The 17,738-nt window shown below is 39.2% G+C and overlaps 1 protein-coding gene across 1 annotated transcript in view; it reads left to right on the plus strand.

Annotated features, from left to right (window-relative positions):
- LOC134343570 (collagen alpha-1(XXVIII) chain-like) overlaps positions 1–17,738 on the plus strand; it is a 131,689-nt gene that overhangs the window by 82,966 nt on the left and 30,985 nt on the right. Inside the window, exons 12-13 of the mRNA XM_063042315.1 lie at positions 5,412–5,480; positions 7,117–7,185. Coding sequence (XP_062898385.1) covers positions 5,412–5,480; positions 7,117–7,185 — 138 coding nt within the window. The remainder of the gene's footprint in view (positions 1–5,411; positions 5,481–7,116; positions 7,186–17,738) is intronic.

Genomic DNA, 17,738 nt, shown 5'->3' on the forward strand with positions numbered 1-17,738 from the left:
TATACGACTCTGGTCAGACCCTACTTGGAGTACTGTATTCAGTTCTAGTTGCCTCCCTATAGGAAGGATGTGGAAACCACAGAAAGGGTGCAGAGGAGATTTACAAGGATGTTGCCTGGATTGGTGAGCATGCCTTATGAGAATAGGTTGAGTGAACTCGGCCTTTTCTCCTTGGAGCGACGAGGTATGAGAGGTGACCTGATAGAGGTGTATAAGATGATGAGAGGCATTGATTGTGTGGATAGACAGAAGCTTCTTCCCAGGGCTGAAATGGCTAGCATGAGAGGACACAGTTTTAGGGTGCTTGGAAGGAGGTACAGAGGAGATGTCAGGGGTAAGTTTTTTATGCAGAGAGTGGTGAGTGCGTGGAATGGGCTGCTGGCGACGGTGGTGGAGGTGGATATGATAGGGTCTTTTAAGAGACTCCTGGACAGATACACGGAGCTCAGAAAAATAGAGGGCTATGGGTAACCCTAGGTAATTTCTAAGGTAAGGACATGTTCAGCACAGCTTTGTGGGCCGAATGGCCTGTATTGTGCTGTGGGTTTTCTATGTTTCTAAGATACAAGTAAGGATAAAATTACATTGCAAGGCAATAACGAGTTCTTGAGAGAGGTCTGGGAATGGATGACATTTTTAAACACCTAAGGGATTGGGTGTAAGTTTTTTGAGAAAGATGCAGTGATGATCCTAAAATAATACAACAACACAGGCAGCAGCATATTTAATAGCACACAAATGGGAAAATGAATCATTTAACTTGTTTACTTATTTCTGCTTCATATAAAGAGCAGGCATTTAGGTTGTGACATGCCAACAGGAAAATAAACCAGTGTCAATTTTAAATTTAGAGCTTGTTAGTTTCCAACGGATAGAGTTCCAAATGACTCTTTTTAGTTGATGGCATTTCCAAACGACAAATAGCCATTGTTAGAACCCATGGAATCGCAACTATTTTAAACTGTTTCTGCAGTTCCATTGAGAAACAGTATGTCCTTAGTTCTTAATACTTTAATTGCTCCTTAAGACTTCGGACAGATTCCTGAATGCACCCAACATCTTTTCAGAAAAGAGTGACTCTTAACTATTTACACTGCAGTTCATATTTCCAAAATTCTTATTTTCAATTATTTGATAATTTTCAAAACAAAATGCAAGATGGTCTAGATGCTGCAAATCATCCAAAAGGAAGAAATGCTGGGTAGTATCTCATAGGTCAGGAAGCATGGTCAGAGGAAAAACGAACAGCAAGAGCAGTGGAAAATACTTGAAAAGTAACAATATAAAGAGAAAGGGGAATAAATGTGCATATGCATACACACAATGGAAAAGAAACCATTGGAGGAAAGCAATTAAGCTGAGAAAGAAGGCAAAATAGAAGATATCAAATAAATTAAACTATACATGAGAGACAGTTATTCCTTTTTTTGTCGTGTGTCTGCATGCATGCGCGTCTGTCCGTGATGATGTCTTTTTTTCTCATGGCCTTTACAAGGGGCAAAGCGAGAGAGAGAGACTGTGTGGCGAGCCACTCCTCACACTGACATTTTCTCAGTATTTTTCCCTTTTTATTTTACGAGGTCGAGTTGCGATCTCGACACTCAACCCGGCACAGATGGAAAGCATACGTGGGGGCGGACCTGACTGATTTAGAACCTGGGAACCTCCGCTCCGGGTCTGGCGTTGATGTCATTGCCCCACCAGCTGGCCCGAGGGACAGTTATTCTATATTAAAATATTTCCTCTTAGTTTCACCCTGTAAGTTCCAATTTTCCACGTCTTTGACAACATGTAGGCATACAACATAATAAACATGATGAAGTTCGCAGATGTTGGAAATCCAGAGCAACACTTACAAAATGCTGGACCAAACAGTTGACATTTACATAGATGCTTCCTGATCTGCTGAGTTCCTCCAGTGTTTTGTGTGTGATGTGGTTGGCATACAATGATAGTTTTTGGTAACCTGCTTTTATGTGGGTGAAGTGACTGTCAATCATAATTTTCTTCCAATTTGGATTGGATGAAAGAGTTTCATTAAATTATTGCAAAAAAACTCTACAACGTCTTTTGTTTGATGTATATTTATGGGGCTATCTTGGGATGTAAGTACACAAAAATGCCATTATAAGAATTAAAAGTGAATTATTTTCTTTTGGGCCAGCTGGTGGGGCAATGACATCGGCGCCGGACCCGGGAGTGGAGGTTCCCGGGTTCGAAACCAGTCGTGTCCGCTCCCGAGTACGCTTTCCATCTGTGCCGGGTTGAGTGTCGAGATCGCAACTCGACCTCGTAAAAGAAAGGGAAAAAAAAACTGCGAAAATGTCCGTGTGAGGAGTGGTGCACTACACGGTCTCTCTCTTGCTCCGCGCCTTGTAAAAAAACATAAAAAAGACATCATCATGGACGTATGCACGCACACGCAGACATACACGCACAGACTCGCACGCACGCAGGCACACGTGAAAAAAAAGGAAGTGAATTATTTTACTTTAACAGGTAGCAAATGTTGATATAAAGCAATAAGATATTAGAAATGGTAAAAAGGTAGTACAATTTCAGCAGTCATGCATAAACAATCTGATGGAGGAACTTAGTAGGTCAAGCAGCATCATTTGGAGGAAGGGAATTGTCAACATTTTCAGGACTACGTCCCCACAGATTCTCTTTACCTAATTTTGATGTCTGAGACTTGTGCACATATAATGGATTTGCAGGCTCTGTAACTTTTATCTTGGTGTTTATATGTTGCATTTGGGATATTTTCAATCAATTTATTTCCTGTTCATGCTGCAATTCTTTTTTTTAGCAAGATATTCTGTAACCATTGTCTGAGTGGAAGAAGATTTCAAGACATAACTGAACAGGAAATTTTTGGGATTATGATGGTGTAAATACAGAAATAGATGCATGTCACACAACTATTGCCACAAGTTGGTAAATGCTGTCTTGTTTTCTGAGGTGAGAGCACTTAAAATAGATCTAGACAGGAAATCTATGCACAAAGTGCTGGAGGAACTCAGCAGGTCAGGCCGAATATATGGATGGAAATAAACAATCGACCTAACGAAGGGTCTCGTCCCAAAAAGTGAACTGTTAATTCCCATCCATAGATGCTACCTGGGCTGCTGAGTTCCTCCAGCATTTTGTGTGTACTGCTCTAGATATCCAGCATTTGTGGTACCTTTTGAGTCTAAACAGGAATACCTTAGAAGTAAAATGAGGAAACCAAAGTTACACAACTTATTTTTATTACACAAAAATTGCTGTAATATGAGTTTGTTCCTTGATGCAAAAGTCTCCCCCTTCCATTGTATATTTGTATATTTAGGGATACTGTGTAGCATAGGTCCTACCTTCCATCTCTGCCAACCCCACAACCCCGATTAATCCAAACCTAATCACGGGACAATTCAAAATGACCAATTAATCTACACAGTACGTTTCTGGACTGTGGGAGGAAACTGGAGCACCCGGAGAAAACACATGCATTCCACAGGGAGGACTCCTTGTAGAAAGTCACTGGAATTGAACTCCTTGGGCTGTAACAGCATCGCACTAACTGCTGTCTCCCTGGTGGAAGTGAGTTTAGTAGAGTCCTGCTCTTGCTTATACTCACCTGAGCTGATTTCTGGAAGCTTGTTTGTCTCTTAATTACTTGTATATTGGGACAAGCAATCACTTGGTTAGAGAATGCAACTTTCCTTGACTGAACTATTTGTAGTTGGAAAAATAAATAATTTTAAAGGTGACTAGCAGATGGGGTAAAAGACCTGGGAAATGCTTCTGTACCAAATGATCCAGAATAGAAGATATAATATCAGAGTTCAGCAGCTTGATGTATGAACGATGTCAACCTTCAGCATTTTTTCGAAAAAAATTTACAGAGAAACTTTAAAAACATTATGGTTCACTTTTCAAGAATTCAAGCAGTTGCACAACGTGGCCTGGCTTGGATTAATTAACTTTAGGCAGGTTTTACAGGTTCTACATTTAATAGAACATTTTCCTATCCTTCATTTTCTCTTTGGCATTTGACATTTTTTTTCACATGGATTAATTAAGTAGAAAATGAGTTATGAGCTGTTACTTGTTGAAACCACTTACATGGGATTATTTTGTCTTTTCGATATTCAACAGGTTTCAATGAGATCCACCCTCATTTATCTAAACTCCAAGTATTGGCCCAGAACCACCAAACACATCCTCAGACTCTGACTGTTTCCTAGATCCTCTCCAAAGCCAGAACATCCTTTGCCTATTCTCTGAATCTGACCAAGTCCTTCTGCAGACTCCTTACTATCTCAACACTACCTGCCCCTCCACGTATTGTTGTATCGTCTGAAAACTTGGCCACAAATCCATCAACTTCATCATCCAAATCGTTGGCATATAACCACTGAAGTCAGCCTAACAGGCCTATAATTCATTTTCTTCTGCCTCCCTCCCTTCTTTAAGAGTGGAACTTTTCAGTTTTCAGTTTACCAGTCCTCCGGAACTAATCCCCTGGATGCCAGAATACCTCTGCAGTTTCAGTGTATTGGGTGCTAACAAAGCAAGTGCATGAGAAACTCTTTCAGTGGGAAGATACAAAGATTAGCTTTAATTGTAGCATGTATTATATCAAATCATTGAAGCGTACAGTGAAATCTAGTGTTTACATCAACATCCAACACTGTCGCCATGGGTCTAGCACCAGCATATCATGCCCATAACTTACTAAACCTAACTCGTAAGCCTTCGGAATGTGTGTGGAAACTGGAACACCTAGAGGAAACCCACGCAGTTCCAGCTCCCCACAGGGAGCAGTGGTAATAATTGAACCTGTATCTTACAGACGCCACTGTACGGTGCTATGGCTTTCTGACAACATTTGTCTTTTTGGGAACATTGGACATACTTCCCCATATGAAGTGTCAATAATGCTTGCAAATAACAGTGATCTATCGTATCTGGATCAATGTTGTATCTTGGGGGATTTGGTGAGGAGTGGGGATTGTGGTATGATGTTATTGGCAAGAAACTAGCAGAATTACTGAGTAATTTTGATTTCATATTTGTAACCAATTGAGTGACTATTGTGTATCATCCATGACATTATAAATTATATGTTGTCCTTCTCTCCTCCTTTATGCTTTAAATTATCTCAAATAATTGTACGTGATTTCAAATCCTATCATCAAAAGTGTCATTCAAAGCATGTGTTCCACCAGGGGTGAGGACAATTTCTGAAGACTTGAGCTGTCTGTTTGTTAAGCATTAACAGCTAAAAATGTCTACCGTGTTCTATTAATCTCACAGGTAATATGTAGGTTCAGTGGAATTTCTAGTCATTAGGTTTTGCTTTAAGAATGATTGATTGCCTTGTAACATGATCTTTTTATTAAGTTACCTTTTTTTCTCTCCTAAAGGGTGATCGTGGTCTTACTGGTTTAGAAGGTCCAATGGGAAATGCTGGAATTGGATACCCAGGACCAAAAGTAATTAACAACATCCTATTTCTGTCTGTATTGAAAATAGATCTGGTTTGTCAGATGCCTTACCTTTCAGAAAACCAATCTTTTCATTTCTGCTGAGAATCTGTGAGAGGTAATAGATAGATAGAAGATAGACATACTTTATTGATCCCGAGGGAAACTGGGTTTCGTTACATTAGCAACATGCTACAAGAGACAAATATACCATGGCTATGTGCCACACCAAAAGTCACCCTACTATTAGCCTCCTTCTTCGGAGCATTACCCAACCCACCAGTCATCTAACCAAATCCTGTTGTGCTTTCATGTGACAACTTTTAAATGTAATAAATCCCTAAGTTTTTCACTGGGTGCAAGGAATTAAAATTTTCTGTGCTGGACGTTTTTGTGTTAGGTAGGTCAGGACAAGCGGCATAGTATTTAACTAATCAACGTGTTGAATTTATAGGACTTAGTGTGAGTGACTTAACTGAGTCCAATGACAACAAATGCATGAAAGACTATGTCAGTTGATGGAAGTTCATGCAGAAATTTGGAGATGGACCTGGTATCTTGTAAACTGTAGTTAAAATTTAAATGTATCTCTTACATACATACTTATTGTGATATAGATTGGGGCCACTTAGTCCATTTGGTTGTCTTTCTTCAACTTATTCTCTCACACATACTATTTTTGATTCTTCTGCCACTTGTCACTGCTATGCTACAATGCCAGTCCTTTCATTCTATATACCTCTTACCTTTCCTAAACAGTATTCATTTCAACTACCCTTTCATGAACTAGTAAAATAAAACAATAATTTGAAAGTAGATTGCTTAAGCAGAATTCAGAATGCCTAGATTATGTTAACAATATGAAAGTGCATGAAATTGGAGGTAATCTATTGGCTCAGATAACTAAATGGGAGGCAAGAAATCATATATAGGAACGAAGGTTAAATCTTCGAGTTGTCAGGACCTTATTAAAGGTATCCCAGGTAGATTTGTAATAGGGTCATAGAATCTCATTGTAAAATGTCAAAATTGTGGGTGACTAGAAATATTTAGAGTTCAAGTACAGTAAACAGGACTTCTGGAGAGTGGTTCAACATTAATCCAGTTCCACCACTGATTTTCCCAAATACTGTTTAAGAAGCTAATGAATGTTGGTATTTAGTTTGGGGACTGACATTATTTGATTGCTGCAAACACAGTCTTTCTCGGTGCCTTACCTCAGAAAGGATATGTTGGCTTTGTGCTCTATCTTCTATGTATGTCTGTTTTTTTGTGGAACAAAACTCAGATGGATTCTATGAGAGATGAATAATTGACTATTTCTCCCATGCAGTATGAATGTAAATAATGTGCCCCACTGTATAAATGATGCTGCTAAATCATATTAATTTACTCCCGACAACAGATTTCCTTCTGTTGAGTAGTGTACTAAATAAAGTTTTCCTTTATAAAACATTAAGGCAATTTTCTTTGTCCATTTCCAGAATATGTTCTTCAGAAAATTATTATTAAAAGATCTTTTATTTCTTGTAATGAATCAATGAAGTTTTACAATGTTCAGTGATTCATTTTTAAAATTTTTCAATATTCAATGCAAAGCAATGCCCAAGTGAATGAAATGTTTTTTTTGTCTTTTTATTGTTAGGGTGCAAAAGGTTCACAAGGAGCATCTGGTCCTCCTGGTCCTCCTGGGATTGGAGAACCTGGATTACCTGTAAGCAACATTAAATCTTTTTAAAGCAAAGTTATACTGTCAGATTGGTTTATATTATTTCTCCTAAATAGGAAACTACTGAACAATTGTTTTCATGCAATAATTTAACCTGTTTTACATCACCATTTTATTTCACTTTTCTCATTTGAAGGTGGGTGTGAACAGTGCAGAGGGTATTGAGATTATGTAAGTGAAATGTTTATCTGGTGGAATGGGAATAAGCTGCAAAATATGTTCTTTGATGCTACAATAAGGATAAGGCTCCTGCTGTAGATTTTGAATGCACATGAACTGATTGAAACACATTTTAAGAGATTAATGTAGCTATGCTTTCCTTCAAAGCATCTTTTCATATGTCCCCAACAATTCGGAAGCCTACAATTCTCCAACCTCTTTAGATTCCTCGTCCCAAGGGCTCCTTTTTGTAGATCGCTCAGTGACCCATGCCTAGTAGCATTGTCTATTCATCCCATTATTGATTCGCTGGTGTGAAGGAGTAAATGCACAAAGCCAGATGGGAGAAACATGACGTGAATGTTAAGTGAAGAAGACAAGCAAACTCCTTCCTTTAAATTAATGTCCTGTGCTGAAGTCTCTCTTTAAAGATTTCGCTCTAGTTTCCATTTGTTTTGGCACCACATACACCTCTTTAAATAGGATTTATAGAAATTAGTTCTCCAATATATTCGTAAATTAACACTCCAAGCAAATTCTTCCATAAGTACCCCTCGAGTCATGACTGGGTTACGTTTAATAGAGTAGATGTGAAGCTGCTACGTTGATGTTAGGACTTATCTGTTTGCTCTCATTAGTTTAGCATGGTTGGGAGTTTGTGCACTGGGTTGGAAAGCTTAAGAGTAATTTAGGCCATAAAAGCAACCAAAACAGAAGAAAGTTTAGTGAAATTAAAGCTATGTGGGAGAAGGTCATTTTTATTTTCTGGTAGAAATTAGGCATTGTTTCTATCTGAACAACTTTAAGTGACATGATCATCAAGCTGCCATTGTCACGCTTGTGGTCTGCATGTTATCTTAAAGGTGGTGTTCTCTGTGCATGTGCTTGTACAGTTTGGCACCACTACAGGAAAGAAAGCATTATTATGCATACCAAATTGCCTTGCGGGAGCAGTTAGTCACCTTTACCAAAAGTAGGCAGAGAAATTAGGTGAAAAGTGTATTTGTGAATAATATTAGAGATAGACTTACATCTTCGCTGACTATCCAGGAATCAAACAAAGCAAGACTCCTCCTTGTCTATCAAAGATCACATTTATTTTTTATTCATTTAAAATTGGACAAGTTCTGTAGCACATAGCATCGGTAAAAATGAGAAAACACAGTTAAAGTGGATGAGTTGCCTGGTTGTACAGGTTATTTAGAATAAGCTTCATTCTGATTTTATGCCTTCTTCACATTCTTTAGATTGAGTATGCTTTGCAATTTCATCACATCCTGAAACCCAAAGGGAACTATTCTTAATCACATTTCTACTGTTTAAATTAACTTAAGCATCTGTATATGGACTTTTCTGTTTTATAATGTAGTGTGTGGTTCCCTAAAAACACAAAGTTCGAAGTAAATTTTATTATCAAAGTACATATATGTCAGTATTTATCACTCTTCCTAAGAAATCTGGAGCAATAGAATGTGAATTACATAGGACCATAAGTTTAATGAGTCATATCACCAAGATACTTCTAAGAATTTTGATGACAAGAGCTAAAAGTAAGATACAAGCTGAAACAGGTAAAGAACAATGTGGTTTTGTGAAAGACAAAGGTACAAGAAACGCGATATTGATGTTAAGGATACTATCAGAATGAGCTATTCAAGTGCAAAAAGATTTGTTTGTTTTATCAACTACATAAAAGCATTTGATAAAGTGAAGCACAATAAGCTATTTGAAATATTACAGAAAACTCTAGATCTAGTTTTGAAAGACCTCTGCCTAATCAGAAATCTGTACTGGGAACAAACTGCCGCTGTAAGAATAGATGGAGAAGTGTGTCAGGTTACAAAAATCAAGAGAGGCATTAGACAAGGGTGTGTTTTCTCCCCTGATTTATTTAATGTGTACAGTGAAACAATATTACAAAAAATAAGAGACATCTTGGAAATCAAAGTTGGCGGTGAAAACATCAATAATTTCAGATATGCAGATGACACTGTGTTATTGCAAGTACGGAGGAAGAACTACAAAACTTAATTGATATAATTGTTGAAGAAAGTGCAAAAATGGGTCTATCTATCAATTGCAAAAAGACAGAACATATGGTGATATCCAAAAAGAAGGAGAATCCTATCTGCAGGCTGAGAATAAATAGGGAAGACATAAAACAAGTACAGAACTTTTGCTACTGAGGAAGCTGGGTGACATCAGATGGCAGGTGTGACATGGACATCAAAAGAAGAATAGGGATGGCAAAAGACACCGTTACAAGAATGAAGAGTATACTGACCAATACTAAACTAGGCATGACAACCTGCCTCAGAGTACTGAATTGTTACGTTTATCCAGTTATGTTATATGGCTCAGAATGTTGGACAGTATCTAGTAACATGAGAAAATGAATTGAAGCAGCAGAGATGTGGTTTTTGAGGAGGATGCAAAGAATATCATGGACGAAACGAATATCTATCGAGGATGTCATGAACAGAACAAACACAAAAAGAGAAATAATGTATGAGATCATGAAAAGGCAACGTAACTTCATTGGACATATGATTAGGAAAGAGGAGTTAGAATACACGGTAATTATGGGAAAGATTGAAGGGAAGAAAGCAAGAGGAAGGCAAAGACAAATGATGATGGGGACAGCAGCCAAAGAACTGGAAATGAATACCAATGAATTGATCCACTTGATCCGAAACAGGAGTGTGTGGGCCATGGCAGTCAAAGCTCAAACTGGGCACGGCACCTGATGATGATGATGATATATATGTCACCATATACAACCCTGAGATTCATTTTCTTGTGGGCATTTCAGTAAATCTACAGAATAGTAACTATAAGATAATAAGAGAGTGCTGAAGAAGACACATGGCATAGCGAAAGTGTTACACGCACCCATCCGCGCCATCTTCTGAGGTTTAGACACTGTAACTCCCTAGAGTACGGATAATTAGCGCGGCCCTTTTAAAGATTCAGGGAAGTCTCGCTAATTGGCAATCTCATGTTTTGGACACCAAGGATTGAACATTTAAGGAGCAACTGATCTGAGGTTTGGTGCTCAATTGTAAGCATTCCGAGTGATTTTGTCTGGTGTTTATTTTGTGCTCAGTTCTCGATCCAGTTTGATACCGTGTCTCGATCCTTACTTCAGATACTCCAGCATTTGGGTCCAAGCTGTCCTCTTCAAGGACTCTTGTCACAAAAAATGTAGAAAAAATTGACAAGGATGTTGCCAGGAGTGGAGGGCTTGAATTATAAAGAGAGACTGGATAGACTGGGAATATTTTACCTGGAGTGAAGAAAGGACAATGGGTGACCTTGCAGAGATATGTGATAAGATGAGAGCCGCAGACAGGGTCGAGGTCAGAATCTGTTTCCATACTATGAGTGTCTAAAACAAGGACATGAATTTAATGTGAGCAAGCTTAAGGGAAAAATTTTCACACAAAGGAGCTGCCAGAGTGGGTGGTAGAGACAGAAATAGAACTTTTAAAAGACATCTGGACAGCCCCTTGACAGAAAAGGCTTAGAGGGATGTAGAATTAATACAGGCATGTGGTACTATTACAGATGGTATGATGGTCAGCATTGACGTGGAGGGCCACGTTTTGTTTCTGTGCTGTGCAACTCCATGGTTCTAAAATAAAACGTCTGGGAATAATGGAAAGAGGAACACTGAAAGAGGACACTTGATTTCTAAAATGTGCTCCCCATTACAATGTGATAGTTATTCAAGACTGTCAACATATTGTCTCCCACACTTCCCAATTTTCTCTAGCAAAGTTTAAAAATGAAGTTCGACCATCATGTTCTCAAAAAGTACTTATAGCAATTTGCACTGCTGTTAAAAGGGTTTGGATTTCCCATTTCATTTGGCGATGAGATACATCTTTCTAAATTTTAGATTCTAGTACAATGCTCTCAGTGGCTCAGCTGTGTGTGAAGGAATAGCCTAAAAACTTGTACTGCAACATAGCTGGCAGGATGCATGTCATTCTTGCATAAAATGATTGTGCATCCCATCATAAATTGAATTGTGGTAGGCGTCAGTCCCTTTGTGTATTTAAACGAAGTGCTTCACTTCGGACTTCCACAACAAAACTGGCTTGGCCATGCCAAAACCTCTCTAGAAAGCCAGGACATATTTGTGACCTATAACGCAGAGACCAAAGAGCTGCCTGTTGGATGTAACCAAACAGATAAATCAGCAATGAATTTTAGAACCATGATTAAAGGGAATAACCAATAAGAACAACTCAAAGCAAATTAAATAGTCAAAGAAATGCCCAGCTCATATTCTGTCTAAGTAGCCTCCATTCTGATGGCATGAACATCGATTTCCCTAATTTCTGGTAATATTTCCCCTTTCCTTTTCTCTTTTTCCGTTCCTTATTCTGATTACTCTCTCACCCTTTCCCTTCTCATCACCTGCCAATCACGTCCCCCTGGTTCTCCTCTACCTTCGCTTTCTTCCATGGTCTATTGTCGTCTCCTCTTAGATTCCTTCTTTCTCAACCCTTTTTGTCTTCTAATTATCCCCCCCTCCCCAGTTTCTTAATTCAACTGTCTACCACCCACCCCCTGCCCAACATGGTCCCATCTATCACCTCCCAGCTTATACTCCCTGCCCTCCCCTTCCCCCACCTTCTTATTCTGTCTTCTGCCCCTTCCTTTCTAGTCCTGATGAAAAGTCTCAACACAAAATTTTGACCATTTATTCTCCTCCATAGATAGTGCCTGACTTGCTGTGTTCCTCCAGCATTTTGTATGTGTTTTCAGATTTCCAGAATCTGCAAAATCTCTTGAGTTAAAGAAATACCCAGTCTGCATTTGTTTCATAGAGTCATAGAGAAGTACAGCACAGAAACAGGCTATTTGGGCCAGCTAGTCCACACTAAAACCACTTATACTGCCTACTCCCATTGACCTGCTCCAGGAAAATAGGCCTCCATGCCCCTGGGATATAAACACCTACAATGGTTGGTATATAGGCTTGTATGCAACATTTTGGACCAGTGGAAATGGTACAGAAGGGTTGTATGGAAACTATTATTACCATTTTTCTTAACAACTAATTTCATTACTTAGCCTAATAGGTTAGATTTACCACAGTACATAATTATCTATTTAAATGTTTATTTTGCTTTTATATCATCTCAATGTGTACTTAAGAATGTATAAATAAATAATTGTAGTTTTATACATATAAAAATGGAAAAGGTTATATGTGTGAAAAAAGTACATGATAATTGTGAACTCCTTATCCAAATAAAAATAAAATTAAAAAAAAAAGAAATTGAGCTTGCATGCACTATCTTCTACACCTTCATGACACACTGTGTGAATAAGTTCCCCCTCATGTTCCCCTTAAATTCTCACCTTTAACCCTTAACCCATGACCTCTGGTTATAGTCCCATTCAACCTCAGCAGAAAAGGCCTGCTTGTATTTAATCTATCTATAATTTTGTATACCTCTATCAAATCGCTTCCCAATCTTCCACGTTCCAAGGAATAAAGTCCTAACTTATTCAATCTTTCCTTATAACTCAGATCCTCCAGACCTGGCAACATCCTTGTAAGTTTTGCTGTAATCTTTCAATCTTATTTACATCTTTCCTGTCGGTAGGTGACCAAAACTGCACACAGTACTCTACATTAAGCATCACCAATGTCTTTTGCAACTTCAACATAACATCCCATCTTCTGCACTCAATACATTAATTTATGAAGGCCAATGTACCAAAAGCTTTCTTTATGACCCTATCTACTCGTGATACCACTTTCAATGAATTATGGACCCATATTCGCAGATCCATTTGATGTACAACACTAATCAGTGCCCTACTGTTCACTGTAAACGCATTAAATGAAATGAAAAGGTTGGAAGTGGATATCTTAGGCCTGTCAGAAATTTGATGGACCGACAGTGGCAAATTCACTAAGAATAGTTCTCTGATAATGTATTCTGGAGGTCAACAGCATATGTATGGAGTTGGAATTATTTTAAACAAACAAGTATCAAAATGTCTTATGGGATATTGGACGATATCTGACCAGCTGCTTTTAGTTAAATTAAGAGTAACCCTTTTAACATTAGCATAATCCAAGCCTATGCGCCAACAAATGATCCAGATGAAGAGGATATCAACAAGTTTTATGAAGATCTCGACAGTGCTTATGAGCAATGTAAATCTCAGGATATAAAACTAGTCATGGGAGATTTTAACTCCAAAGCTGGACAGGAAAGGGTTGAAAAATTAGAGGAAAAAAATGAAAATGGAGAAAGGTTTACTGATTGGTGTGTCAGAAACAACCAAGTGATCACCAATACTTGGTATAAAAACCATCCACGTAGATTGTGTACTTGGATTAGTTCTGGAGATAGAACAAGGAATCAAAACGATTTCATTACCATCAATGAATGCTTTAGAAATAATATCACAAATTCTAAAGCCTACCCAGGAGCAGACTGTGGTTCAGATCACCATCCAGTAATAGCTACCATCAAAACAAAATTAAAGAAACTGAAAGGTGGAAAAAAGAGAAAGAAGAATATGTTGGGAGAACTTAAAAAAGATAGCATACTTAAGCAACAATTCAAAACAGCTGTAGAAGAACACATCAACGAAAATGAAACAATACCTATTTGGGACAGATTTAAATATGCTATACAACAATCAGTAGAGGAGATAATCCCAGTACAAGAAATCCAACACACCAACAAGGGATGGATAACCCAAGAAATTCTAGATCTGATGGAACAAAGAAGGTTAGTGAAGAATAATGAAGTGCAATACAGACAGCTAGACAGAAAGACCAGACAATTGTGCAATATTGCAAAGGAAGAATGGCTGAATCAAAAATGCAATGAAGTAGAAGGCCATATTAACAACAGCAAAGAAATGCACAAGAAAATTAAGGAAATTACTGGAATTAAGAAAACCTCCTCTACAGGATGCATAAGATCAGCAGACAGATCCATACTAACAGATCCAGATAAAGTATGTGAGAGGTGGATTCAGTATATAGAGCAACTTTTTGAAGATAATAGAGGGGAACCCCCAGATATTAAACACCCTAATTCTGGCCCACCTATTACCAAAGAAGAAATAACTAAAGCAATGTAAAGTATGAAACATGGTAAAGCCACTGGACCTGATGAAATTTCAGTGGAAATGATACAAGCCCTAGAAGATCTGGGCATAGATATTATTTTTGAACTGTTTAATGGCATTTATGAGTCTAGTGTATTGCCTGACCATCTCTTGAAATCAGTATTTATAACTCTGCCAAAATTCCTGGAACTATTGACTGCGAAAATTATAGAACAATCAGTCTTATGAGTCACATAATAACGATTTTGTTGAGAATTGTTCTAAGTCGAATTAAAAACAAGTTAAGGTCAGAAACATCTAAACTGCAATATGGGTTTATTGAGAATAGAGGAACTAGGAATGCAATTTTCATACTAAGAATGCTTTCAGAAAGGGCAATTGAATATCAAAATCGCAAACACGAGAAAATCTGCAGATGCTGGAAATTTAAGCAACACATACAAAATGCTGGTGGAATGCAGCAGGCCAGGCAGCATCTATAGGAAGAAGTACAGTCAACGTTTCGGGTTGAGACCCTTCGTCAGGACTAACAGAAAAAAGAGATAGTAAGAAATTTGAAAGTGGGAGGGGGAGGGGGAGACCCAAAATGATAGGAGAAGACAGGAGGGGGAGGGATGAAGCCAAGAGCTGGGAAGTTGATAGGCAAAAGGGACGGAAGGCCTTGGAAGAAAGAAAGGGGGAGGGGGCACCAAAGGACGATGGAAAACTGGCAAGGAGTATTGTGAGAGGGAATGAGAGAAATAAATAAATAATTAAATTAGGGATGGGGTAAGAAGGGGAGGAGGGGCATTAACGGAAGTTAGAGAAATCAATGTTCATGCCATCAGGTTGGAGGCTACCCAGACGGAATATAAGGTGTTGCTCCTCCAACCTGAGTGTGGCTTCATCTTGACAGTAGAGGAATATCAAAATGATGTCTTTTTATGTTTTATTGATTTCAGTAAAGCATTCGACAAAGTGCAACATGAAAAATTATTTCAAATTCTTGCTAAACTAAACATTGACGGAAGGGACCAACAACTGCTTCAAAATTTATATTGTAATCAAACAGCGGCGGTAAAAATTGATGATAATATAAGCAGTTGGACTAAAATTCAAAGAGGAGTTAGACAGGGATACGTTGCCTCACTGGAATTATTTAATATCTATAGTGAAATGATTCTCAGAGAAATAGACGACCTAGATGGGATAAAAATTGGAGGTGTTAACATCAACAATATAAGATATGCAGACAATACCACCCTAATAGCAAGTGCTACAGAAGACCTACAAATGCTCCTAGACAAAGTAGTACAAACAAGTGCAGATTTTGGTCTAATCATCAACTGTAAAAAAAAACAAATGTATGGTAATATCAAAACAGCAGGATACTCCCAACTGCCAACTGTACATCGGTAACGAAGAGATTGAACAAAAGACCAGCTTTAATTACCTTGGTAGCTTTATATCACAAGATGCTAGAAGTAAAATAGAAATAAAAAGAAGAATTGCCATTGCCAAAACCAACTTCCAAAAAATGAAACCCGTTTTTACTAACAGACACATTTCTATGACGATAAGGCTGAGGCTACTAAAATGTTACATCCGGTCAATCTTGCTGTATGCTTCCAAAACATGGACTATAACACCAGAACTCCAAAGAAACTTAGAAGCAACAGAAATGTGGTTTCCTAGAAGAATGCTGAAAATATCATATAGAGATAGGGTAACTAATGAGACAGTACTCCAATGTGCCCATATAAAAAGATCTTTAATGAGAATATTAAATGAGAGGAAACTTAAATTCCTGGGCCATGTCATCAGAAAGGGAGAAATATAATGCCCTACATCACAAGGTCGTATGCCTGGGAAACGTGGAAGAGGAAGGCAAAGAAGACAATATATGGACACCGTGAAAGAACTAACAGACCTAAGTGTGCGAGGTATCATTGACGCTGCAAGGGATTGTTCGATGTGGAGAGCAATGATCGCCCAAGCGTGTAACGCGCAAGGCACATGAAGAAGAAGACTGTTCACTGTAAAAGAACTACCCTGGTCGGTCCTACCAAAGTGCAACATGTTGCACTTGTCTGCATCAAATTCCATCTGTCATTTTTTAGCAAACAACAGGAATTCTGCAGATGCTGGAAATTCAAGCAACACACATCAAAGTTGCTGGTGAACGCAGCAGGCCAGGCAGCATCTCTAACCCTGCCCTCAAGTTTATCTGGTCCATTTCCGACACCTTCCTCCCCTTTCTAGATCTTTCTGTCTCTATCTCTGGAGACAGCTTGTCCACTGATGTCTACTATAAGCCGACTGACTCTCACAGCTATCTGGACGATTCCTCTTCTCACCCTGTCTCTTGCAAAAATGCCATCCCCTTCTCGCAATTCCTCCGTCTCCGCCACATCTGCTCTCAGGATGAGGCTTTTCATTCTAGGACGAGGGAGATGTCTTCCTTTTTTAAAGAAAGGGGCTTCCCTTCCTCCACTATCAACTCTGCTCTCAAACGCATCTCCCCCATTTCATGTACATCTGCTCTCACTCCATCCTCCCGCCACCCCACTAGGAATAGGGTTCCCCTGGTCCTCACCTACCACCCCACCAGCCTCCGGGTCCAACATATTATCCTCCGTAACTTCCGCCACCTCCAACGGGATCCCACCACTAAGCACATCTTTCCCTCCCCCCCCCGGCTTTCCGCAGGGATCGCTCCCTACGCGACTCCCTTGTCCATTTGTCCCCCCCATCCCTCCCCACTGATCTCCCTCCTGGCACTTATCCTTGTAAGCGGAACAAGTGCTACACATGCCCCTACGCTTCCTCCCTTACCACCATTCAGGGCCCCAAACAGTCCTTCCAGGTGAGGCAACGCTTCACCTGCGAGTCGGCTGGGGTGATATACTGCGTCCGGTACTCCCGATGTGGCTTTCTATATATTGGCGAGACCCGACGCAGACTGGGAGACCACTTTGCTGAACACCTACGCTCTGTCCGCCAGAGAAAGCAGGATCTCCCAGTGGCCACACATTTTAATTCCACATCCCATTCCCATTCTGACATGTCTATCCACGGCCTCCTCTACTGTAAAGATGAAGCCACACTCAGGTTGGAGGAACAACACCTTATATTCCGTCTGGGTAGTCTCCAACTTGATGGCATGAACATCGACTTCTCTAACTTCCGCTAATGCCCCACCTCCCCCTCGTACCCCATCTGTTATTTATTTTTATACACACATTCTTTCTCTCACTCTCCTTTTTCTCCCTCTGTCCCTCTGACTA

The sequence above is a fragment of the Mobula hypostoma genome, chromosome 3 (genome assembly GCF_963921235.1).
Source record: "Mobula hypostoma chromosome 3, sMobHyp1.1, whole genome shotgun sequence".
Taxonomy (NCBI): Eukaryota; Metazoa; Chordata; class Chondrichthyes; order Myliobatiformes; family Myliobatidae; genus Mobula; species Mobula hypostoma.